The sequence below is a fragment of the Cannabis sativa genome, chromosome 5 (assembly GCF_029168945.1).
Source record: "Cannabis sativa cultivar Pink pepper isolate KNU-18-1 chromosome 5, ASM2916894v1, whole genome shotgun sequence".
NCBI lineage: Eukaryota > Viridiplantae > Streptophyta > Magnoliopsida > Rosales > Cannabaceae > Cannabis > Cannabis sativa.
The window spans coordinates 37,234,803-37,256,908 of record NC_083605.1 but is presented as its reverse complement, the minus strand read 5'-3'; the positions used below and the strand labels follow the sequence as shown (position 1 = coordinate 37,256,908).

Genomic DNA, 22,106 nt, shown 5'->3' with positions numbered 1-22,106 from the left:
TCTTCCCTTGAAGTTGATCGAACAAGTCGTCGATCCTAGGTAAAGGATACTTATTCTTGATAGTCAATTTATTTAATTCCCATTAGTCAATGCACATGTGCAAGGATCTGTCTTTCTTCTTAACAAATAACACAGGAGCTCCGTAGGGTGACACACTAGGTTGTGAAAACCCTAGGTCAAGCATCCCCTGAAGCTGAATCTTCAATTCTTTAAGCTCTACTGGAGCCATTCTATAAAGTGCTTTAGAGACTGGTTCTGCTCTAGGTGCTAAATAAATAACGATATCTATTTCTCGTTACGGTGGTAAACTTGGAAGTTCATCGGGAAATACATCAAAATATTCTTGAACCACTCTGATGTCCTCTGGTCGAATCAATTAAGGTTGTGTGGTATCCAATACCACTGCGAAAAACCCTAGACATCCATCTTGTTACAAATCTCTAGCTTTCAATACCGAGATCACTGGAATTCAGGATCCCTAAACTGATCCCACAAATACAAATGGTTTCTCGCCCTCGGGTTGGAAGATCACCATCTTCCACTTACAGTCAATACTAGCAGAGTACTTAGACAAGAAATCCATTCCGAGTAAGATATCGAAATTTGCTAAACTTAATTCCACTAAATCAGCACTCAACTCTCTATCCTCAATTCTGATCGGCATAGGCCTAATCTGCCTTTTGGAGATAACTAATTCTCTGTTATGCATTAGAGTTCCAAAGCCATTATCATAACTATCAAATAGTTTACCCAATTTATCAAAAATTATGGCCGCCACATATGAATGAGTGGCCCCAGAGTCAAACAATACAGAGAAATAAGAGTTGTTGACCAAGAGCTGACATGTAACAACTGAGGGGCTAGCTTCTACATCAGCCTGAGTTAGAACAAACACCCTTAATGGAGCAGGCTTTGCTGCTGTCTTCTGCTCTTCTTTCTTAAGTTGCAGACAATCTCTCTTGTAGTGTCCAGGCAAACCACACTGAAACATCCTCGCCCTTTACACTTACCTAGATGATGCTTCTTATAGTTGGGACATTCTGGGTAAGTATATTAGGTTTCAGAACCACCTAACGGTTGCCTCGACCCTTGTTCCTCAGACTCTCTTGTTCTGATTTGACCCACCAGGTGCGGATGGTGCCTTTCTGTTATGATCAGCAGTCGAGTCACTACCACCCCTACCATAACCAGAGGTAGGAGGAGTAGTGGCCCCACCAACAACCCGAGTCCCTCCGGACTCCTGAATGCACTCAACTGCACCCTCAACTCGCAGTGCTTTTCCCACCATATCATCATAGGAGGTGTTATCATCGATGGTGATCATAAGGTTGTGTTTAATCTTAGGGTTCAACCCATCCAGATATTTTCTTTCTTACTAAAGTCAGTTGGCACAATTCTCGAGGCCAACCTGGCCAACCTATCAAACTGGGATGTATACTTAGTGACGGTCATATTATCTTTCTGAGTCAACTAAGTAAATTCTTTTCTCTTTGCGCTACGAACTACTTCATTATATTACTTTGCATTGAATAATTCCTGGAACTCTTCCCATGTAATGGTAGTGACATCCCGAGTCAGAGCCACCATATCCCACCAGACCTGGGCATCTTTCTAAAATTGGAATGTGGCACAAGACACTCTATCGTTGCCATTGACACACATATAGTTTAGAATCTGTGTAATAACAGTCAACCACTGTTCGGTTTTCATCACATCTGGACCTCCTAGAAAGACTGGACGTGCCTACTTGTGGAATCTTTCGTACAACAGTTCCATCCAGTTCACAGCATCACCTGGTCTTGCCTGCAGATCAGGGGCAGGAGTGTTGGAAATTATTTTACCAGGATCTAGATTTACTAACAAGTATGTTGGATTAACAACCTAATATGAATTCTAAAACAATAAAAATAAACACATATAAAGTTAAGAACACCTTACAGTGGGTGCAGCGGAATAATATGACTCCTTCCGTTCAGATCTCTAGCCCTTGATTCCTTTCTGTAGCAGAGCATCACCAAGATCTGAACCTGGATCTTCTTTTCTCCTTCTTTGATGCAGAAATTCCATAGTCTTACATACTATGATTGAGGTACCACTTGATGTGTGTGGGCACTACTCATCTCACAAGGATTTCAAAATTTTTCTATCTTTTTCTCTCTTAATTTCGTGGCTTATAGGCATACAAGAGAAGAGAACAAGGGTTGCTTTATATAGGGAAAAGGGAGAGCACAACTTTCCAAATAAACAGTTTCCTTAATTACTGTGTAATCAATTAACTGCCTTATTTAGTGTGATCAACCACTTTCCTATTTTTGCTAGGCTTTGATTAGCAATTACATGGCAATTAAAAATGAAAATAATAATTGGGAAAATCACAAAGAGGTGGCCGGCCATAGGGTATATGGGCCTCACATGGAATTTTGCAATTTCCTCAATTTTATTTCTATTTCTCCAAAAATGCCATTTTTCCAATTCTAATCATTTAAATGCCAAAACTAATTATTTAATAACTAAAATAGATTATTAAATAATATTGTCATTTAAAATAATTATTAATTAGACATACAAAGTCTCTTAATTAATAATTAAACCTAGAAACCCTTTTCTTTACGATTTCATCCTTAAACTGTGAGAATTCATAAAGTAGACATAGTCTAACTTTTAGAATTATAATTGATTAATTAAAATCAATTAACTGAGTCTTACAAGCAGTATGGTCTCAACTAGTATGGGGACCATGGGTCTATATAACCGAGCTTCCAATAAGTCGAACCATTCCTCATTGAATCCACACTTAGAACTTGGAATTGCACTCTCAGTCATATAGAAACGCTCTATATGTTCCACGATATGGACACGTCATTAGTTATCCATTGTTATAACCCTAATGTGATCAATGATCCTCTATATAGATGATTTACACTGTAAAGGGATTAAATTACCGTAACACCCTACAATGTATTTTATCCTTAAAACACTTAACCCTGTATAAATGATATTTCACCTAAGTGAAATGAGATCTCCACCATTTATCTTCGTTTGGTTAAGCTCGAAGGAAATCATCCTTTACTTCTATTTGCCAAATAGAAGCTATAGATTCCATATTTATGTTAGCGCTCCCACTCAATTGCACTACCGTGTTCCCAAAATGTAAGTATCACCCTAACCCAAAAGTAGGCTTAACTTAACAAATCAAAGAACACGAATAACACTCTTGAGATTGAGCCTACCCATATCAAGATTTCGATCATTTGATCTAGGATCAACAGGTGATATTGAATTGAATAGATATTATGGTAAGTTTTAACATATCTAATCAAAGTTCAATATCGGTCCCTTCCGATGTATACTCCATATATCCGATACTGGTAAACTTTGCCCATGTCCTGGAAAGGACATAACACTTTTCCAAGGTGTAAGAATACCTATCGCTGATTATACCATGTCAGTCTAAATCCAGTGTTCTGACAAATCAGGGAATAAACTTTTGAACATATAATTAAGATTATATTCCACTGTGCTGACAACACTATAATCTTATCAAATTCATATGTTCTGGACTTAAAAAGAATTCATACATTATATACATATAATTATGAAATAAATCATGTGAACCATGCAACATAAAATGTTATTTCTGATCTTTATTAATAAGTAAATCTGATTATATGAAATGAGTTTTATTTAGGGCATAAAACCCAACAAGGAGTCACCTGCATATCAAGAGTAGGCATTGTAGGAGCATCCTGGAGCCTCAGACGTCTGATCTCTTTGTCTTGTTCATTAATCCTGGCTTGCATTACTGCAAACCTATCTTCCCAATCCTGGGTAGCCTGCGGCGAGTTAACATCTCCCTGACCGCGTACCCTGCCTCTTGGGCCTCTGCCTCGACCACGTATATTCAGGGGAAACTAAACTCCCTAATTGCCACTAGATCCGACCAAGTTACCCCGGCTTCTCGTGTTCTGTCTGGCGTCCATTCTAATAGAATAGCCTGCAAAACTAAGAGCTAGCCTAGTCAGATCTTGATCAAGAATAAATTACTAATTGTCGCTTATTTTATAAATTAAAACATGCGCCTATTTAGCTATCAGGCTACTAACATGCTTCATATCAGGCTTTTTTATAACATACTAATAAAATAAACTACTAAAGCAATAAAGGCTTACTGAACCGTGAGTCAAGCTTATCTTTGATGATGATTGTACATGTCGTGACGATCTTTGAAAGATAACCTGACAGCTCTAATACCGAATTGTAATGTCCCCACTTCAAGCCTCCATTGGGCCCATACACCCATGGAATGAAGGCTCTTATACACGAGTACGTCACTTTGGCTGCTTCATGGAATGACGACTGACCCTACAAACTAACATGAGTATTTTTAGTGTCCTTTGTCTGCACACGCACACTTCCTGGGAAAACTTCCCAGGAGGTCACCCATCTTGAAATTATCTTAGGTCAAGCACGCTTAACCGTGGAGTTCTTTTGTGATGGACTATCAAAAAATAAGATGCACCTTATTGATATAGGTAGTACCAATCAATCCATTTAAGCCCTCTTCAACTATGTAGTCACATACCTACACAGTCTCAGAATCATCATACATGACCTTCCCCAGGCGATGTGGGATTGTACAGCTCCCGGTCTTTCCCCTTCGAATCACGGGGCTCTGAATGTCACAATCACCCCCTTTAGGGGTCTGACGACCTCGTCGACCACACTTCTGGCTGGGTCAAGGCTTTGATACTATTTTGTGACACCATACTAGTTTAGGCATGTTATCGTGATTTACATTAACTGTGGAGTTCGTTGCTAATCAACAAGTTTATTGAAAATCGCGAGTAATTAAAATTTTTCTTAATTACTATCAATATTAAAAATAACTAACTTTTATATATAACCAGGATCCCGAGTTTGCAATATTTACAATTGGTTCAAATACTTGATACAAAAGTTATTGCCTAGCAGCTATATAAAATACAGCCTGCTGTCCCAAAGATCGTACGCTCCAGGCCTAACCGCCCCGACATGTACAACCTCCATTCGCTCGAACTCACTGCTGGTTAGCCTTAGCTTTGCCCTTACCTACACATGCAAATAATATTTGTGAGTCGACATACTCAATAAGAAAAGTATAATCATGAATATAACTCGGATTACAATTAGGCACCAATACACTCAACTGTAATCAAATCCCCGCACCGTAGGCGGTACTGAGTCTAGAACGTTTGTACGACAATACTATTGACCATAATATCAGCCTATACTTGGTACTCTAGTCGTACTGAGGTGATAGTGTCGATTAGTATTTGAGCCAAACATACATTTATTGGTATCCAATACAACTCTACGTATATTGATACCGCTATTGATGTAATCTAACAGGCTTAATAAACATGTACACTAAACAAGTAAGCACATGCATATCATTATATTAATCTTACCTCATTTTTGAATTCAGGTATGTGGATCAATCTAAGTGGAACAGCTGCTTGGCGATTTACAGGCCCCTAAATCACAATATTCGTAAAACTGATGAGTGGCGCGCTAAATCACTTTTCGGAGACTTAAAATCGAAACTAAAAGTTTACCTATCGATGAGTAACATGGAAATACCCTAAACATCGTAAAAACAGGAAAAACTAAGGTGCCCTAAAATGCCCCAACTGGTAGACCAATTCTGAGGGGGTTTGCCTGGGGATCAATCGGAATTTTGGTTCCTACAAGTCATACTGAACCTACGACCAGTTTAGTACAGGAATCCCCAAAAACAACACCAACACCACAAAATGACCCCAAACTGCACAAAACTTCCAGAGTACCTAAACAACTCATAATAAACCTAATCCAATCAATAAAACTAAGAAACAACCATAGAAACACAAATAATCATTGAAGAGCAAAGTTTGAGCTCTAAAACTCAAACCTTGCTCAAACACAGCACTAAGCATCAATTCCATCTTGAATCAGCTCAATAACTTACAATTTAACTTCAGAATACCCAAACAATCCCAAACATAATCTATAACAACACTAACTCTAAATTCATGCATGAAACCTAACTTGAAAGTGAAGAAATAAAAAAGAGATGAGCTTAGGGGTTGAAGAGAGAGAAAGTGGTTTCTTTATTTTTTTTCTAATTTTTGATTATAAGGATAAAACTTAGTGTTTATCTAATATTCATAACTTAATTTAGATTATAAAATATAATATAATACCACTAAAGGACAAAAGAATTAAATGGTAAAAAGACCATTTTGTCCTTGCCTAAGCCAAAAGGCATCCTTACCACCTAGGGGTACTTTGGTCAAACTGAAACTTCAAATATTCCTGACATTCTTAATATCTATCTAAGTTGCCCCACTATTATTAAAATACTAACTGAAAAGAAAATGTGATTCTATCGGCCAAACGTCGCGTTCCAATGTTGTCAGGCATAAAATATGAAGAACATAAAATTTTATTTATAACATAAATAATACACCTAGAATTCAAATATTATATCTCCATAAATTTATAAATCGTAATTAAAAGTCTAATTTTTGAATTAAACTTTAATTATCTGTTAATTTTCATACTAAAATTAAGCGGTCTTTACTGTAAAGGAGATGATAACCTTGTGATATTTTGAATCTCCTATCTGATGAAGTGATTTATATCGAACAAGTTCTTTACTTTTTCTTTAATTGCTACCAGTTTGGGCCATAACCAGCTGCCTAAGGCTGGAGCTTTATAATTCCACCATTCTTCCTCCTTCAGATACACATTATGCACCCATTTCACCCACAAGTTATCCTCCTTTTTAGCAATAGCTCAAACATACTTAAACATGGCTGCTACATTCCAATTGAAATGTTTCTAAATCCCATTCCTCCCGAAGATTTAGATTGGCATAGTGTTCCATGCTACAGCTGATGTCCTTGTAAGATACTGACTACCATTCCACAAGAAACCACGACATATAAATTCAATTTCACTCTCAACTTTTTTTGGTAGCACCATTACTTAACACTAGTAGGAGTGGATAGCCATCAACACTGAGTTGATGAGTACAACTTGCCCATCAAAAGACAAATTTTGAGAACTCCGTGTTCTTATCTAGGCCACCACCTTCTCAACAAGGACACTACAATCCTTTGTTTAAATTCTCTTGGGACAGATTGGTACACCTAAGTACCTAGAGGGCAGCTCCTATTTCTTGAAGCCCAAAGCATCTACACTCTTTAAATATCAGTGTTACTCATATTGCTACAATAGAAAGAAGTTTTTATGGGATTAGGAATTAAACCTGATGTTTGGGAGAATAATTTAAGGCATTGTAACATGAGGTAGATGCTTTTAAAGTCCCCATTGCAAAATAGAAGGACATCATCCGCAAAGCTAAGAAACCATGTAAGGAGCCATTGAACATCAAAGAGAGAATCTTGGTGTTTGAAGACAAATCATCACCAACTTAATGAATTTGGCTAGAAACTTAAAAGCATAGAGCATTTCTTCTATAAAGTCCCACTCAATAGTGTCGTATGCTTTTCGTAGATCCAGTTTGAACATACTATTTTCTTTGGTTATTTTCCTCCCATAATTTCAAATGAGGTCTTGACAAATTATGTTATGACCTATGAATCTCCCTTGAGCAAATCCTCCTTGGTTTTGAGCAACTAAACCATGAAGGATTGATTTGAGCCTCCAACATATTAACTTTGTAGAGGCTTTATAGAGAACATTGCCATGGCAATGGGCCGATAATCACTTACCATATTAGGACACTTAATTTTAGGAATAAGTGTTAATGCAATAGATTTGATCTCTTTAAAAAGTTGGCATGTGCGTAAGAATGAGGTTATAACTTCATAAATGTCATTGCCTATTAATTCCCAATTATCTTGGAAAATAAAGTATTGTAGCCATCTGGCCCAGGTGCTTTGTTACCAGGAATGTCAAAGATAACTTTCTTAACTTTCTTAAAAGAGAATTCATTTAAGAGAGCATCCGCTTGATTCCTCGAAACCACGGGACCTGCTAAATGACCGAGGCCAAAAACGATTTCCCGTTCTCTATATTATCGCACAAGAAAGTCTTGTAATAATCCAAGAAAGTTGTAGTAACCTGTTGAGGATCATCATTCCTTGTTCCATTAGCATTAGTGATAGAAAGAATTTTGTTCTGAGCTCTTATAGCTCTAATGTTGCTGTGAAGGAAGGTTGAATTCCCCATCTTTTATCCAAATCAATTTGGCTTTTTGTTGAATAAAAGAGTGATAAGCTTCCAACACTTTAGCATATGCTTCCCTAGCTTCCAATTCCTACAGCTATAACACATTGTTTAATGGGTCTTGATGCAGAGCAATTTGACTTGAATCTAGCAATTCTATGGCTTTAATTGTTGTTGCTAGTATATCAGCAAATCCTTGCTGATTAATGAGCTTAAAAGTCAACTTAAGGCATTTCAATTTGGACACTATTTGAAACATTTTTGCACCTGAAAACTGCTAGTGCCAAGTCTATGCTACCATTTCAACATAATTAGGATGGGATAGCCACATCCTAAAATATCTAAATGGTTTTTTGCTACTTGCGATTGAATCATACACAGTAAGAACTGATGGTGTGTGATCAAAAGACCCTCATTCTAGAACAAAACTTCTGCACCAGGATAGGAATTAAGCCACCTTTGATTCGCAAGCACCCTATCTATCTTTGAATATATCCTTTCTTTACCCATTTGTTTATTAATCCAAGTGAAAAAATTACCAGTAAACTTGACATCTTCAAGTTGAAAAGTATCCACACATTCCTTAAAATCCATAAAATTCTTGAATCGGACACGATTGCCAATCCTCTCATCTTTTCTTAGAATATCAGTAAAATCACCAAGCACTATTCAAGCTTCCATAACAACAAGCTCCTTTAGATCTCTCCATAATGTTCCCCTTCCATCCTCATCATTGAAACAATAAATGAAAGTAACAAAGAAGCTTGTTTTCTTATCTATGGATTCAACAAAGAGGTGAATTAATTGGCTTATGCATTTTAAAATATTGATAGCAAAGCTAAGAGGGTTCCAACTTACAATAATCCTTCCTCTGTCATGCCACACACTATTAGAGGTAAAACACCACCCCAAAAATATTCAAACATATAAGGCTCCAAGATTTCAAGCCTTAACTCTCGTCTTGAGGAGACCAATAAGCTCTATTTTTTAATTTTCAATCAATTGCTTGATTGAATTTACTTTTGTTGGCTATTGATCCCTCGAATGTTCCAACTCATAATCTTACTCATTTGTAAGAGAGGGTGCTCCCCTCCTCCAGTTTTATCCTTCTCGAGTCGCTTTACTTGATGATTTTTTGCTTACACTACATCTAGACCTTCAGCCAAAGCCTAATAAGTGTTATTAGTTGTTGTTGTTGGACTTTGTGCCCTAAATTAAGCTCTATTTCAATGTAATCTTTTCTATTCAATTATCAATAAAGAAACAAATTTATTTTCATTACTTGTTTAGTGTGTTATTAGGTTCATGTGATTATTTATATATTTATTTGATTTATAAATTCATCCAAGTCCTTATCACATTGATATTCTTGTTTATTGTGTCGTTAGCACAGTGGAAAGTAATCAAGATTATGTGATTAAATGTATTCCTATGATTTATCAGTACACATGGTTTAACTGATAGGATAATCTACAATGTAATTTACTTGGACCTTGGATAAGTGTTATGTCATTTCTAGGGCATTGGTTAGCGTAAGCTTGGATTGGATGCATGGAGTATGCATTGGAAGGGGCCGATATTGAACTTGAACTAGATATGATAAACTTACCGTAATATTTATTTAATTTAATATCGCCTAGTTGGTCCTAAATCAGATGATCTCAATCCTTAGATGGTTAGATTCTAGTTCAGTTGCAATATTTGTGTTCTTAAATCTGTTCATTAAAGTCGACCAAGTGGTTCTTCTCGTGACATATAGGTTAAGGATATGGTAGTTCAATTGAGTGGGAGCGCTAATCATAGATACAGAATCTATAGCTTCTATTCGGATATAGAAGTCAAACGATGATTTTCTTCGAGCTTGGCTTAACAGAGATAAATAGTTGAGTACTCATTTCAGTGATTATATTAGTTCATTGAAATATCATTTATAGGTAGCTAAGTATTTTAAGGATAAAATACATTGAAGGGTGTAACGGTAAATTAATCCCTATTCAATGTAAATCATCTATAGAGGATCATTGATTATTGGGATAATAATAAATGGATAATCTCATAGAGTATCTATATCGTGGAACATATAGAGCGTTCTATATAATTGAGAGTGCAATTCCAAATCTATAGTGGTGCAAGGAGGAATTAATAAGTTAGAGAATTTACTTGGTTAATTCTAGATCAGCTTAGTAGAAGCTCAGTTATATAGGCTCATGGTTCCCATACTAGTTGAGACAAAGTTTGCTTGTAAGACTCAGTTAATTGATTTTAATTAATCAATTATAATTCTAAAGTTAGACTTTGTCTAGTTTATGAATTTTCACTAAGTTATGGCTTGATTGTGAAGAAATAGAATTTTAGAGTTTATTTGTTAATTAAGAGACTTTATGGAGTCTAATTAATAAATAATATAAATGACAATTTGATTTGACAATTATTTTAATTATTAAATAAATAGTTTTGACATTTATAAAATTGAAAGTGAAAAAAGTGTTATTTAAGAAAAATAGATAAATGATTAAGAAAAAGTGGCAAAAATCTAACTAGTGATGGATCCTTATAGGGTCGGCCACTAGAGCCTATTTTTGCTCTATTTTTATCATTTTTTATTTCAAATAATTCAATCCTAACCCTTGTAGAATTAGTATAAAAAGAAGAGTAAGGTCTCACTATCCAAACTAATGCTTCTAAAGCTTTAAACCTAGTTTTCATTCTATCTGACAACTAGAGTTTTGAGACTTCTTCTTCTTCTTTTCTATCTTCTAATGATTAAGTTCAAAATTCTTTTCTCTATCGAGCCTTAGTGATTGAGTGCATGCCCACCCATAGCAAGTTAGTCCTCAATCATAGTTTGTAAGACTGTGAAGAATCCAAACAACAGAAGGAGTGTCGGGCTCAGATCTTGGTGATACTCTTCTACAGAAAGGATACAAGGGTTAGAAATCTGAGCGGAAGGAGTCATTTAATTCCACTGCAACCAATGTAAGGTTTCTCATACCTTTTATGTGTTTATTTTATATCGTTTTAGAAGTTCATGTTTAGGATGTTATAAATATATTTGTTAGTAAATCTAGGTCATGGTAAATATATTCCAACAGTTGCAACCAATGCTACACTTGTTCCTTTTGGCTTCCAACCCTTGGCAACTCATTGAAAACCATCCAAATCTACCTCATCTACTTTATTTTCCACAATATCAATCTTTTTTGCAGGTTCTTTCTTTATCCATTCTTGTTTACCTCCACTTTTTTTTTTCCTACATTCAGTTGTGAGATGACCCATTCTAGAGCAATGGCCAGACACAATGGGTTTCCATTCATACGCGACAACTACAGAGGTGTTGAATCCATTCTCATCTTAAAAGTCTATGCTTCCTAGAAAATCCTGTTTCAATGCTACTTCGATACGCACTATAGGATAGCTAAGTTTATCTCTTCTTTTAGTTGCTTCATCAACCATAATAGGCTTGCTAACTTGACCAATAATCTTGAACAAATTTTTTTACCCCAATATTTGAAGTCTAGATCATCAAGATGGATCCAAATTGGAACTACCCTAATATCTTCCTTCTTGAAATTGATAGCATGTCTCTTATTGAAGAAATTACATGCCCCTTTAAGCATCTCATTTCTATCTTCAATAAAGTTAAACCGAATTAGGAACATACCCTAGGATACCATCCCTACTCTTTCAACCTTGTCTCTCCACATTCTCCTTACAAAACCTTCTAATATTGATAGAAGGGGATTAGCCCCTAATACATAGCATACAATAGAAGGTTTCCAAAAATCAACTTCCTCTTGAATATCATCAACAATTATCTTCACCTTACTGGTCGAAATAGAATTCGAGTATGATTTTTCTAGACTAAGCATTACAGTACCAGATCTTAGGACAGAAAGATTAGGTGAAATACCTTAAGCAATGCTCGCAGAGCAATAATCATTAGTCTCCAAGAAATAAAGTACCAAATCATAGATTTTAATTATTTTATTATTATTATTATTATTATTATTATTATTATTATTATTATTATTATTGCAACACAGAAATGTAAATTTGTGCTTGTTGTTTTCATTGTGGGGGAAGCACTGAGTCGGTTTCCCATGCTCTTCTTCATTGTCCCAGAGTTAAGACCATCTGGCATCAATCTACTTTTAAACAATTCTTTGCTGACAATCGTAGGCTGGATATCAGAGATTTTTACCTCCATAGCCTTGTATCACTTCCCAAAGCTCAACTTCCCTTACTTATTGGAATCATTTGGCAAATTTGGAACACCAGAAATGCTCACTTTTTTCAAAGACAAAATGTTATTACTAATGTTCAAGACTACGTATCTCGTTTTCTGCATGATTATCAAGATGCTCAGATTCACTCCTCTGCTTCTATTGTCTCTAAGGGCCCTTTCCCAGCAGTTCTGAATCAGATTTTGCTTCCTTCAACCACTGCTCTTTTTGTTGATGCTGCCCTCAGCTTCAACACTCCAGCCACAGGTTTAGGAATGGTCTTTATGCAGGGCATGTCCCATATTCAGCATTCTGCAAGGATTCACAAACCAGGGGCATCCTCTCCTCTTTTTGCTGAAGCTCAAGCTCTTGCTGAAGGGCTGCAGTGGTGTTTGTCCTCCAATTTGGCACCAGCATATATTTTCTCTGATTGTCTCAACCTTGTCTCTAAGGTCAACGGGAATTGGCACGACCACTCCCCTCTTTCGACTCTTGTTCACAAGATCAGGACCTTCCTCTCCAGGTTCCCTGAAGCTTCTTTGCTGCATGTTTCCCGCCAGCACAACGACAAAGCGCACTCTCTTGCAAAGCAAGCTCTCAGGTTGCGAGATGAAGACTAGGGACTCTTTCTAGTTCCTTATAGGCTGACTGTTTTCTGTTGCTCTTTTCTTCTCAGCCTCTTGTTATTCAAAAAAAAAAAAAATGTAAATTTGAATATATTTATATAACTTGTGAATTTATTTTAGATTTAAGTTTATTATAATTTATCAAATGTGTCTTATAGTAAAATTAATTAAAAAAAATTTAAAATATTAATTAAAAAATATGTAAATTAGAATACATATAAATATATTTAATTAAATAAATTCAAATTTATAATTATAAATATCCATTTTTAAGAAAAAATAAATCCATAATTATAAGTTTAATAATCGAAGATATAGGATACTTTCAATTGCTTCATATAATAATCAAAGATGTAAGTATTTCGATTATCAAAATATTTTTTCTCACCTAGAATGTCTTATTTGATTCCGAGTATAAAAGCTGAAGACATTTTAGTGAAAAAATCGGAGATAAAAAACTACTTTCTAGTAGTGTGTATATTTCGTCTTTAATTAAAAATTTAAGGTATAATAACATCAATATTTTCAAAATAAAAAAAAAATATCAATATTTGTTAGGTTTAAAAAAAAAAAAAACAAAACAAAATATTTGTTAGCAAATCTATTCCTTCAATTATTTTTATTAGTTATAATTTGTTTTCTCAATATACATTTCTTAGTATTTAGTATTTATCTTCTTCTTACTATTATTAATCTCGCAGAAACTTTAATATGATCAAATTCTAAAGCTACTTACATTGATTGATTTAGATTGAATATATATATATATATATTAATAAATTTATATAGTTTTTTTTTTTTTTTTGAGATAATATAAATTTATATAGTTAAACTCTCTCTCTATATATATTGAGAGAGAGGTTATTAATTAATCTTGCCAATTGATCAATTTATAACTAATAAAGCAAATCACGGGTATATATTGGGGTTATTAAAGTCTAACATATTAAATTATTAATTCTCTTTTAAAAAAAAAGTCTTGACATATTAATTAGCAGATCACAAAATCTTTGAATAGCCACGAGGCTAATGGCTTGATAATTAATTAAAATAATTACTCTATTACGACTGTTGGACCATATTTTCTCATCATAAGAAATAGGCTTATTTGTGTGGCAGGTCCTTAAACTATGTAAGCTTTGGCAAATTAGTCCCCAAACTCTTTTTTTTGGCAAATTGGTCCCCAAACTTATACTCTACTAGCATTTATGATCCTCTGCCGTTAACAAGCTTGTTCAGTGTTAGTTTTACTGCCTTTTCTATTTCCCTCCATTTAATGAAGGGTAGTGATTGGAATTATAAAAAATTTGAAGTAAATTTTAAAAAATCAAATATTATTATATATTATGTTTTCACTTTAAATAAAATATAATAAATTGTTTAAAATATGATGTAATTACATATGGGTTAATTTTTTTTTAAGATGTAATTATTTTATAAATTTTTAAAACAAAATAAAATTAATACATATAGAATAAAAAAATTTAGAATATATGTACATTTTAAATTAAAACAGTTATATAAAAAAAATATTACTAAAATATAGTTGTTGAAACATGTATAGATAAAACACAACAGAATGCTTATCCAAAATAATAGGTAAGAGAACCTATTGAATGTCTTCACATCAATCATACTAAACAAACAATAACGATAATTTTAAGCAAAATAAAAGAAATCTAGCCAAACATGCATAGACTGAATCAAGTTTTCATACAACAAAATATTAATGCATACTCATAAGTCATAATAAACTAACACTGAATTGGATCCCCACTTTTAAAGCTCAACTTTGGTGAGATTTATCCTTGTCTACTCTTTTTAGTAACTTTTGAATTTGGCTTGCCACATGTCTTGCTGTTATGACCAGGCTTTCCACATTTTTTTGCAAAGCAGTATTATAGTGCCAAACTTTCTCACTTTATTACTAGCAGGAACCTCACCAGCTTCACGGTTTCTAGCTTTCTTGGGACGTCCAGGTCTTTTCTTTACTAGAGGAGGTTGCAAAGGATGTGTTCTTGGATTTGGCCATGATTCTGGGCCATTTGTACCTTTGATTATTTCAGCATAGGTCTTCTCATACGCTTGCTTGGAGTAGTAAGCATCAACAAAAGAAATTGGATTTAAATTTACCTTGAGTATGCAAGCCAAAGCATGTACACAAGGAATCCCAGTTAATTCCCATTTTCTACATGCACATGTTTTAGCATTCAAATCAACCACATACTGCTCATTTGTATGAGTAACTCCAACTTGAAAATGTAGTTCACCTGACCATTTAATTCTACAAAATCGAGCCCATTCTTGATTCTTAGCTATGATTTCCATGGCTTTGGGTGAAATTGGATACTTCCACTTCTCCATTGACTTTCTTTTATCTACCATTCGCTCCATCATATAGTTCTTGATCCTCTCAAGCATAACTATTATAGGACTATCTCTAGCTGGAAGTATAGACTTATTGAACGCCTCACACAAGTTGTTAAGTAGAATATCACACTTGGGACGAGTTCGAAAGTGTGATCTACTCCATGCAGATGTTGGCTTATCACTAAACCATGCTAAGGCAGTAGCATCAGTGCCACCCAATGTGGCCATGTGTTGTTGAAATCTTGGTATAGTTGTTGTTCTTGCTGCAGCCCAAACCATTTCTTTAAGTGTCAAGCTAGGATGTTTAGTCTTGAAGTTATTGTACATGTGCCTTACACAGAAACGATGTTCAGCGTCTTCCGCATGCTTCTTAACAGCTTCCAAAAGGCCCTTTTGTCTATCACTGATGAATGTGAAAGATAAGCTATTGTTCATTTGAAGGTCTTCTTTCAAAATCTCTACAAACCATTCCCAGTTTTCTTTATTCTCAGAATCTACCACAGCATATGCTATGGGAAACATGCAATTATTAGCATCTATACCAACAGCGGAAAGTAGGATTCCTTCATAATACCCTTTCAAAAAACACCCATCTAACCCGATTAGAGGCCTACAACCAGCATTAAACCCATTTTTGCATGCTGAAAAACAACAATACAACCTCCAAAATTCGTTGACTCCCCTACTATGAAGCACAATAGTACTGCCTGGATTACTTCTCTTCAATTCTTCACAATAATCCCATAACAAAGCATATTGATCTTTGATATCTCCTTCAATCATTTTCATTGCTGTAGCCCTTGTTCTGTAGAATTTCCATCGGGAGACCTCACTTTCAAAGTCATCCTTTACTTGGTCAATGAAGCCATTGCAGGTTGTTCCAGGTTCTGATCTAAATCTTTCTTTGTACCTTTCAGCTAACCACTTTGCATCTATTCTTTTATTGTTGTACACCCGCTGGCAATCATGTTCATCAATAAGTTTTTTGATTTGGTAGCCAATTTTGTCCTCCATTACACTAGCATAGAACAAAAATGGGCAACTCTCTTGGCAAATTACTCTAATTCTTCTCTTGTCATTCTTCACAAATCTAATCTGTCTACCATTCTTTATGGCATATTCTCTCAATGCTTCCTTAACAACTTTCTTAGACGCAAACACCATACGTAAATGAAATATTGGATTCTTCATATCAATTGCAGGATTAAATACAGGGTAGCCATCATCTTCAAGATCATTTATATTACTCTCAACATCAACTTCATCAGTGGCCCCATCTAAGAGCAAATCACTATCCTCAATCAATTCAGGCCATGTGATAGGTTGTCCTAGTGTCATACAGTAATCCTCAATTGGTTGTTCATAATCCTCATCTCGTATTTCTTCTTCAGTACTATTTTCTTCATCTGAATTTTGACCACTCTCATCATCACCCTCATCAACATCCTTACCACCACCCTCATCAATACTCGCATTAACAAGGAAGTCAACACTTTTCTTATTCTCTTCACTTGGACTTGGACCTATGAAATTCAAAATGTCATCCCATTCTCCATAATTAGTTTCAATATTTGGGTTTGCGTTTAAAGTGTTTGGAGTTGAGTTTGAAATGTTTGGGATTGTATTTGAAATACTTAAAGTTAGGTCATCACTCTCACCTGACATATAATTATAATTTTTAACTCAATATACAATTACACATATAATACATAATAAACACAAAATGTAATTAAAATAAAAAAAAAATGACTCACTGTATATAGGCTGCAATTCATATTGTTCTTGTATAGCCACCATAATTGAGTGAATAAATAACCTTGTATGTCAAATATAGATATTTGATTATAATCACAAGTATTAATATTTATCAAAAAGAAAAAGGATATGGTAGTATGTATAGATAAATATAGATACCTTATATTTCAAGAAATTTTTTCCTTCCTCACGTTGGTTGTAAAGGAGCGATTTTACAGTTATTGATTGGAGTTCATCAATGTTTAGCTACCCACACTGCTCCTCTAAACAATGACATATTCTCTCTTGTACCTTGTCTTTTCTTCTTTCTCAAGCTGGTTGGAGTTTTTAACTTGTGTTAATATGTGTCTTTTCTTCTTCTATACACTTAAGATTCATGTTTCAAGCATACCAATTATGCCCATAATTTATTGTTTTGAAAATTCCTATCATACCCTTATTAAAAAGAGAGGAAAACATGAAATATATCATTTAATGTAATAGAGGAGCTAAAACTAACGGGAATAAAGTTTGTTAACGGCAAAAGATCATGGATGCTAGTAGAATAGAAGTTTAGGGACCAATTTGCCAAGAAAAAAAATTTGGGGATCAATTTGCCAAAACTTACATAGTTTGAGGACCTGCCACACAAATAAACCTAAGAAATAAATAGGAAATTTACAATAAATCTTAATTTTTTCTTAAATTTTACATTTATACTTTAACAAGTATATTTTTTATTTATATTTTTCATACTTAGTTTTTTTTTTTTTTTTTACTTATTAAAGTTTTTTTTTTTTTAAAAAAAAAAAATTCTCTTCTTTATATTTTTTTTAACTATTCTTTTTATTATTATTATTATTTTAAGTTAATTGCTAATTTCTTTTTTCTTTCTTTCTCTCCTCTATCTCTCCCTATTTTTTTTTCTCGAACTTATTTGTTTTATCTCTAATATAAATATATATAATAAATGTATATTTTTATATCTCATTTTTTTAATACTCATTCTCTCTCTTACAAAAAAATAAAAATAAAAATAAGAACACTCCTTCTATATTTTTTTATCTTTTACATGATTAATGAAAGTAGTATATTTTTTAGATATTTTGTAGTGTATTCAAAGTTAATTTATGAATGATTTGCATACATTAACAAGATTGATGTCTTGTTATTTTTCTGTTGATTTATAGTTATCTTTTTGTTATTTTATAGTTATTTCATAATTATTTTTATGTTGTTGTTTAGGTGTTTAATTATAGTTGTTTAATTTTATGTTGTTGTTTAGGTAGTTTATAATTGTTTTTACGTGTTTTTTTTTTGTAAAGTCGTTGTTTAGTTTATGTGTATTTTTTATTTTGTATATTTTTCAGTTTATTCCAAACAATATTTTTGTTGTATATATGTGTATTTATTTTGTAATTTTTATGTTATTTTTAGTTGTTTTTTATTTAATAGTTGTATTTTAACTATCACTAACTCAAAAAGAAAAAAAGAAAAATTAATTGAAAGAATAAAGTTGTAACAATAAATTCTATAAAAAAAATAATGTAATAGTCTAAAGATAAATTAAGTAATCAAAATTAAGTAAATTAGGATATCAAAACTAAGTTGTAACAAAATCATAATGAGGAGTTGATATTATTTTGCAATTAGGATAATGTTTTGTTTTTTTTTTTTTGTTACTTTGCAATTATATTTTTATTATGGCTAATTAGGATTTTTGCCTCCTAAACTTTGACATATACCAAATCATGCCTCTGAACTTTTAAGGTCGTTAAAAATGCCCGCTAAACTATTGAGATTGTTGAATTTAAGGATTTTTTTTCAATTTTCGTAAAAAATTCTAACATGGATGAAAGTTCATAGGGCATAATTTAGTACATGTCAAAGTTCGAGGGGCATGATTTGGTAGATATCAAAGTTTGGGAGCATGATTTAGTACATAAACAATATTTGAAATAGTAAAATTGAATGAAATTCGACAAAAGTCCTTAAATTTAACAATTTTAATAGTTCGGGGGTATTTTTAAAGACCTTAAAAGTTCAAGGGCCATAATTTAGTACATGTCAAAGTTTAGGTTTATTATTTTATAGTTATTTTTATATTTTTTGTTAAGTTGTTTTAGAGTTGTTTAAATTTTATTTTATTGTTATACAGTATTTTTATAATTTTAAAACTTTAAACACAATATTTTTATAAAATTAGTGCAATAAAAATGTAAAAAATCTTGTAGCACAGTATTTTTTTTAAAAAAAAAATTTCTTAATTTTATTATATTTTTATAAGTTGCCCTCATATATAATCCCGTATATATATAATAGTGACTTCTAGCTTTATTACCTAATCCAATATGTATATAGACACAGTAGTAGTAGTAGTGATACCACTAATAAGGCAACAGTACAGACCGTTAGATCAGTTTCCAACGGCTCAGATTGAAACAAAAGAAGAATTTAGTTAACAAGCCAAGCCCTATATAATTCATAATTAGGCAACGAGAAAACGTAAACAAAAAGAAAAGTAGTGTTTTTATTATTTATAATTATTTGATATAGTTATGGCTTGGCTTGCAAGTTTGGTTTCTAACTGCTATTTATAGAATAAAATGATATTTACACAATCCAGTAACCTAACCCAACTTTGTGTGATATTGACTCCAAATCTACCATATAATTAATTAATTGGCAATAAGTACCCACACAAATTAATTGAGCTGTTGAGATTTAAACTCGTGGAAAATGCCTCTTACTAATTGGTCTAAATCAAATCAACTAATTTGTTGTAATAATATTATTATTCTAACAAGATTTAGTATAAACATGATTCATTGCTGATTGTTTTAATATCTGATAAGTAGTAAGTTAGCTATGTATATATGGTGTAAATAAAGAGTAAATTTTCCCTTCATCAATAAGTTTTTAATAATAACAAACACTGAAGAAAGTAAATCTTCTTTGATAGATATGATCTCTAATTTATCATGTAAATATCTTCTTGAAATAAATTTTGTAAGATATTGGTAATTAATTAAGAATCTTTGATATGCTTAAATCAAAATAAAACCTTAATTCTATAAGGCTGCGTTTGGAAAGCTACAATGTAATTGGATTTGTGTGTAATTAGAGATAATTACACAATTTGTCATGTTTGTCTGACCATGTAATTACACTGTAACTGTGTAATTGAAAGTAATTGAGGGGTTCCAATTACACTCTCCAATTCTCATGGCCCCCCATGAGAATTGAATGTAATTACACTGTGTAATTACTAAAAACTTTCCATATTAAACATTAGCTACTAAAAAAATATTATTTTCCCATGTAATTACTAACTATTTTGCCAAACAAGATATAAGGAATTCATATGTAATTACCACCTCATATCCAAACATATCTTGTATTTTAAAATATAGTGTAATTACTACACTGTGTAATTACCACCCTAATAATTACCCTACCTAGTAATTACACAGTTACTTCCAAACGCACCCTAATAGAATCTTTCTTATTAGGTAAATATGATATTTGGTGGCATGTGTTGACCGTACATTTTATAGAATTAAAAGAAGATTGAGCTAAAAAAAATGTGTTTAAAGAATAAATAAGATAAGATCTTACGTAATTTGAACGTTAACGAGTTTTAATCCACGAGTCAATATTATAAAGCTTATAGCTATGGAGTATTTTCTGCTCTTTGTATGAATTTCTAGCTACTCCAAAAATTCCAATGCACTACATGGAGGGTTTATGTCATATTTATAGGCAAGGAGTCGAGTTTATGGACTGACCTGCGCCCGTTTACAACTGATATCACGTTCAAAGTCCAGTGATAGGGTAAATACAATAAAATATTTATATTTTAGGCCTCATAGGTGAGGCCTAGACAACATATAATCGTCGCTTGTACAATGAGACATAGTAGAAAGTGACGTTTGTATGGGTGCTGAAGGCCTTGTGAAAGAGAATGTCAGTACAAACGGGTGTTGGAAAAAAGGCACCTTCCTTTTTGTCGTGAGCCTCTTGTCGTGAGCCTCTTTGTGCTCTGACAAAGGGGACAAGCCGTCTATTTTCTTGGGAGCCTGTCTGAAGTGTGCCACGTGGGTCAATTTTTGCGAACCTTATCGCTGTCGGATGCCCTTTCACATTCTGTATTCAAAAGCCTTCTACAGATACTTTTCCAAAGTTACACTTGCTCTTATAATATAGGTCATTGGTTTATTCGAATCCAGGTCTCCTTGTCCACTAGTAGAGGATATTTCTAGTAGCTCTAGCTTTATGTCTCCTGATTCATCCCCGGATGGGGTGAACCCTTTGTATATGTCCTTTAGAGGCTTGCCAAGTGGTTCTTCTCTCATATTGGGCCTTAATGCAGCCCATTTGTTAGCTATCCAAAAACGCAGATACCAATTACTTCCTAAGCCTTCAGGACATGGGGGTCGCGAAAGCTTGCTGCTTCCGTCTGAGTTTGCAGTAGCTCATGGAAGCTTGAATTGGGGTGTCCCTTTAGGTATATTGTCAAGGTATGATGTGGATGACTACTTGACCTTTGGTATACCCTTAGTCTAATACACGTGTCAATGTGCGGGAGGCACATATGAGTCACACGCTTAGCTTGGGGTGCATGGTGTCTTGGGTTGTGCGCTGATGACTTATTATGTTAGCGTGCTTCCCAAGGTGCATGTCATCTTTAAGGTAAATCCCTTCGTTTTTAATGAGCATTTAAGAGGTGTCCTTCTGCATTCCCAAGCCAATTGATCTGGGGATATGTGTTTCGTCAGATTTGACTTATACCATTGGATCTATGGCACACAGGTTACTTTTTTTTTCTTATAAATACTCAACAGTTTTCCTATTAAACACTTTTGACTATTTTTGAATTACTTAAGCTTTTTAGAGAGAAAAGTTCCTTCCGAACCCATAAAACCACCGTCGGTGAATG

The 22,106-nt window shown here is 33.6% G+C and overlaps 1 protein-coding gene across 1 annotated transcript; it reads right to left on the bottom strand.

The window, feature by feature from the left end:
- Positions 1 to 14,923: 14,923 nt before the first annotated feature.
- LOC115704296 (uncharacterized) lies at positions 14,924 to 17,807 on the bottom strand. Its single transcript, XM_061116441.1, has 2 exons — positions 17,348 to 17,807; positions 14,924 to 17,249 (listed from the first exon to the last, which is right to left on the bottom strand). Exon 2 carries the CDS (start codon positions 17,096 to 17,098, stop codon positions 14,924 to 14,926), a length of 2,175 nt encoding a protein of 724 aa, XP_060972424.1. The 5' UTR covers positions 17,099 to 17,249; positions 17,348 to 17,807.
- Between the last annotated feature and the right edge of the window lie 4,299 nt (positions 17,808 to 22,106).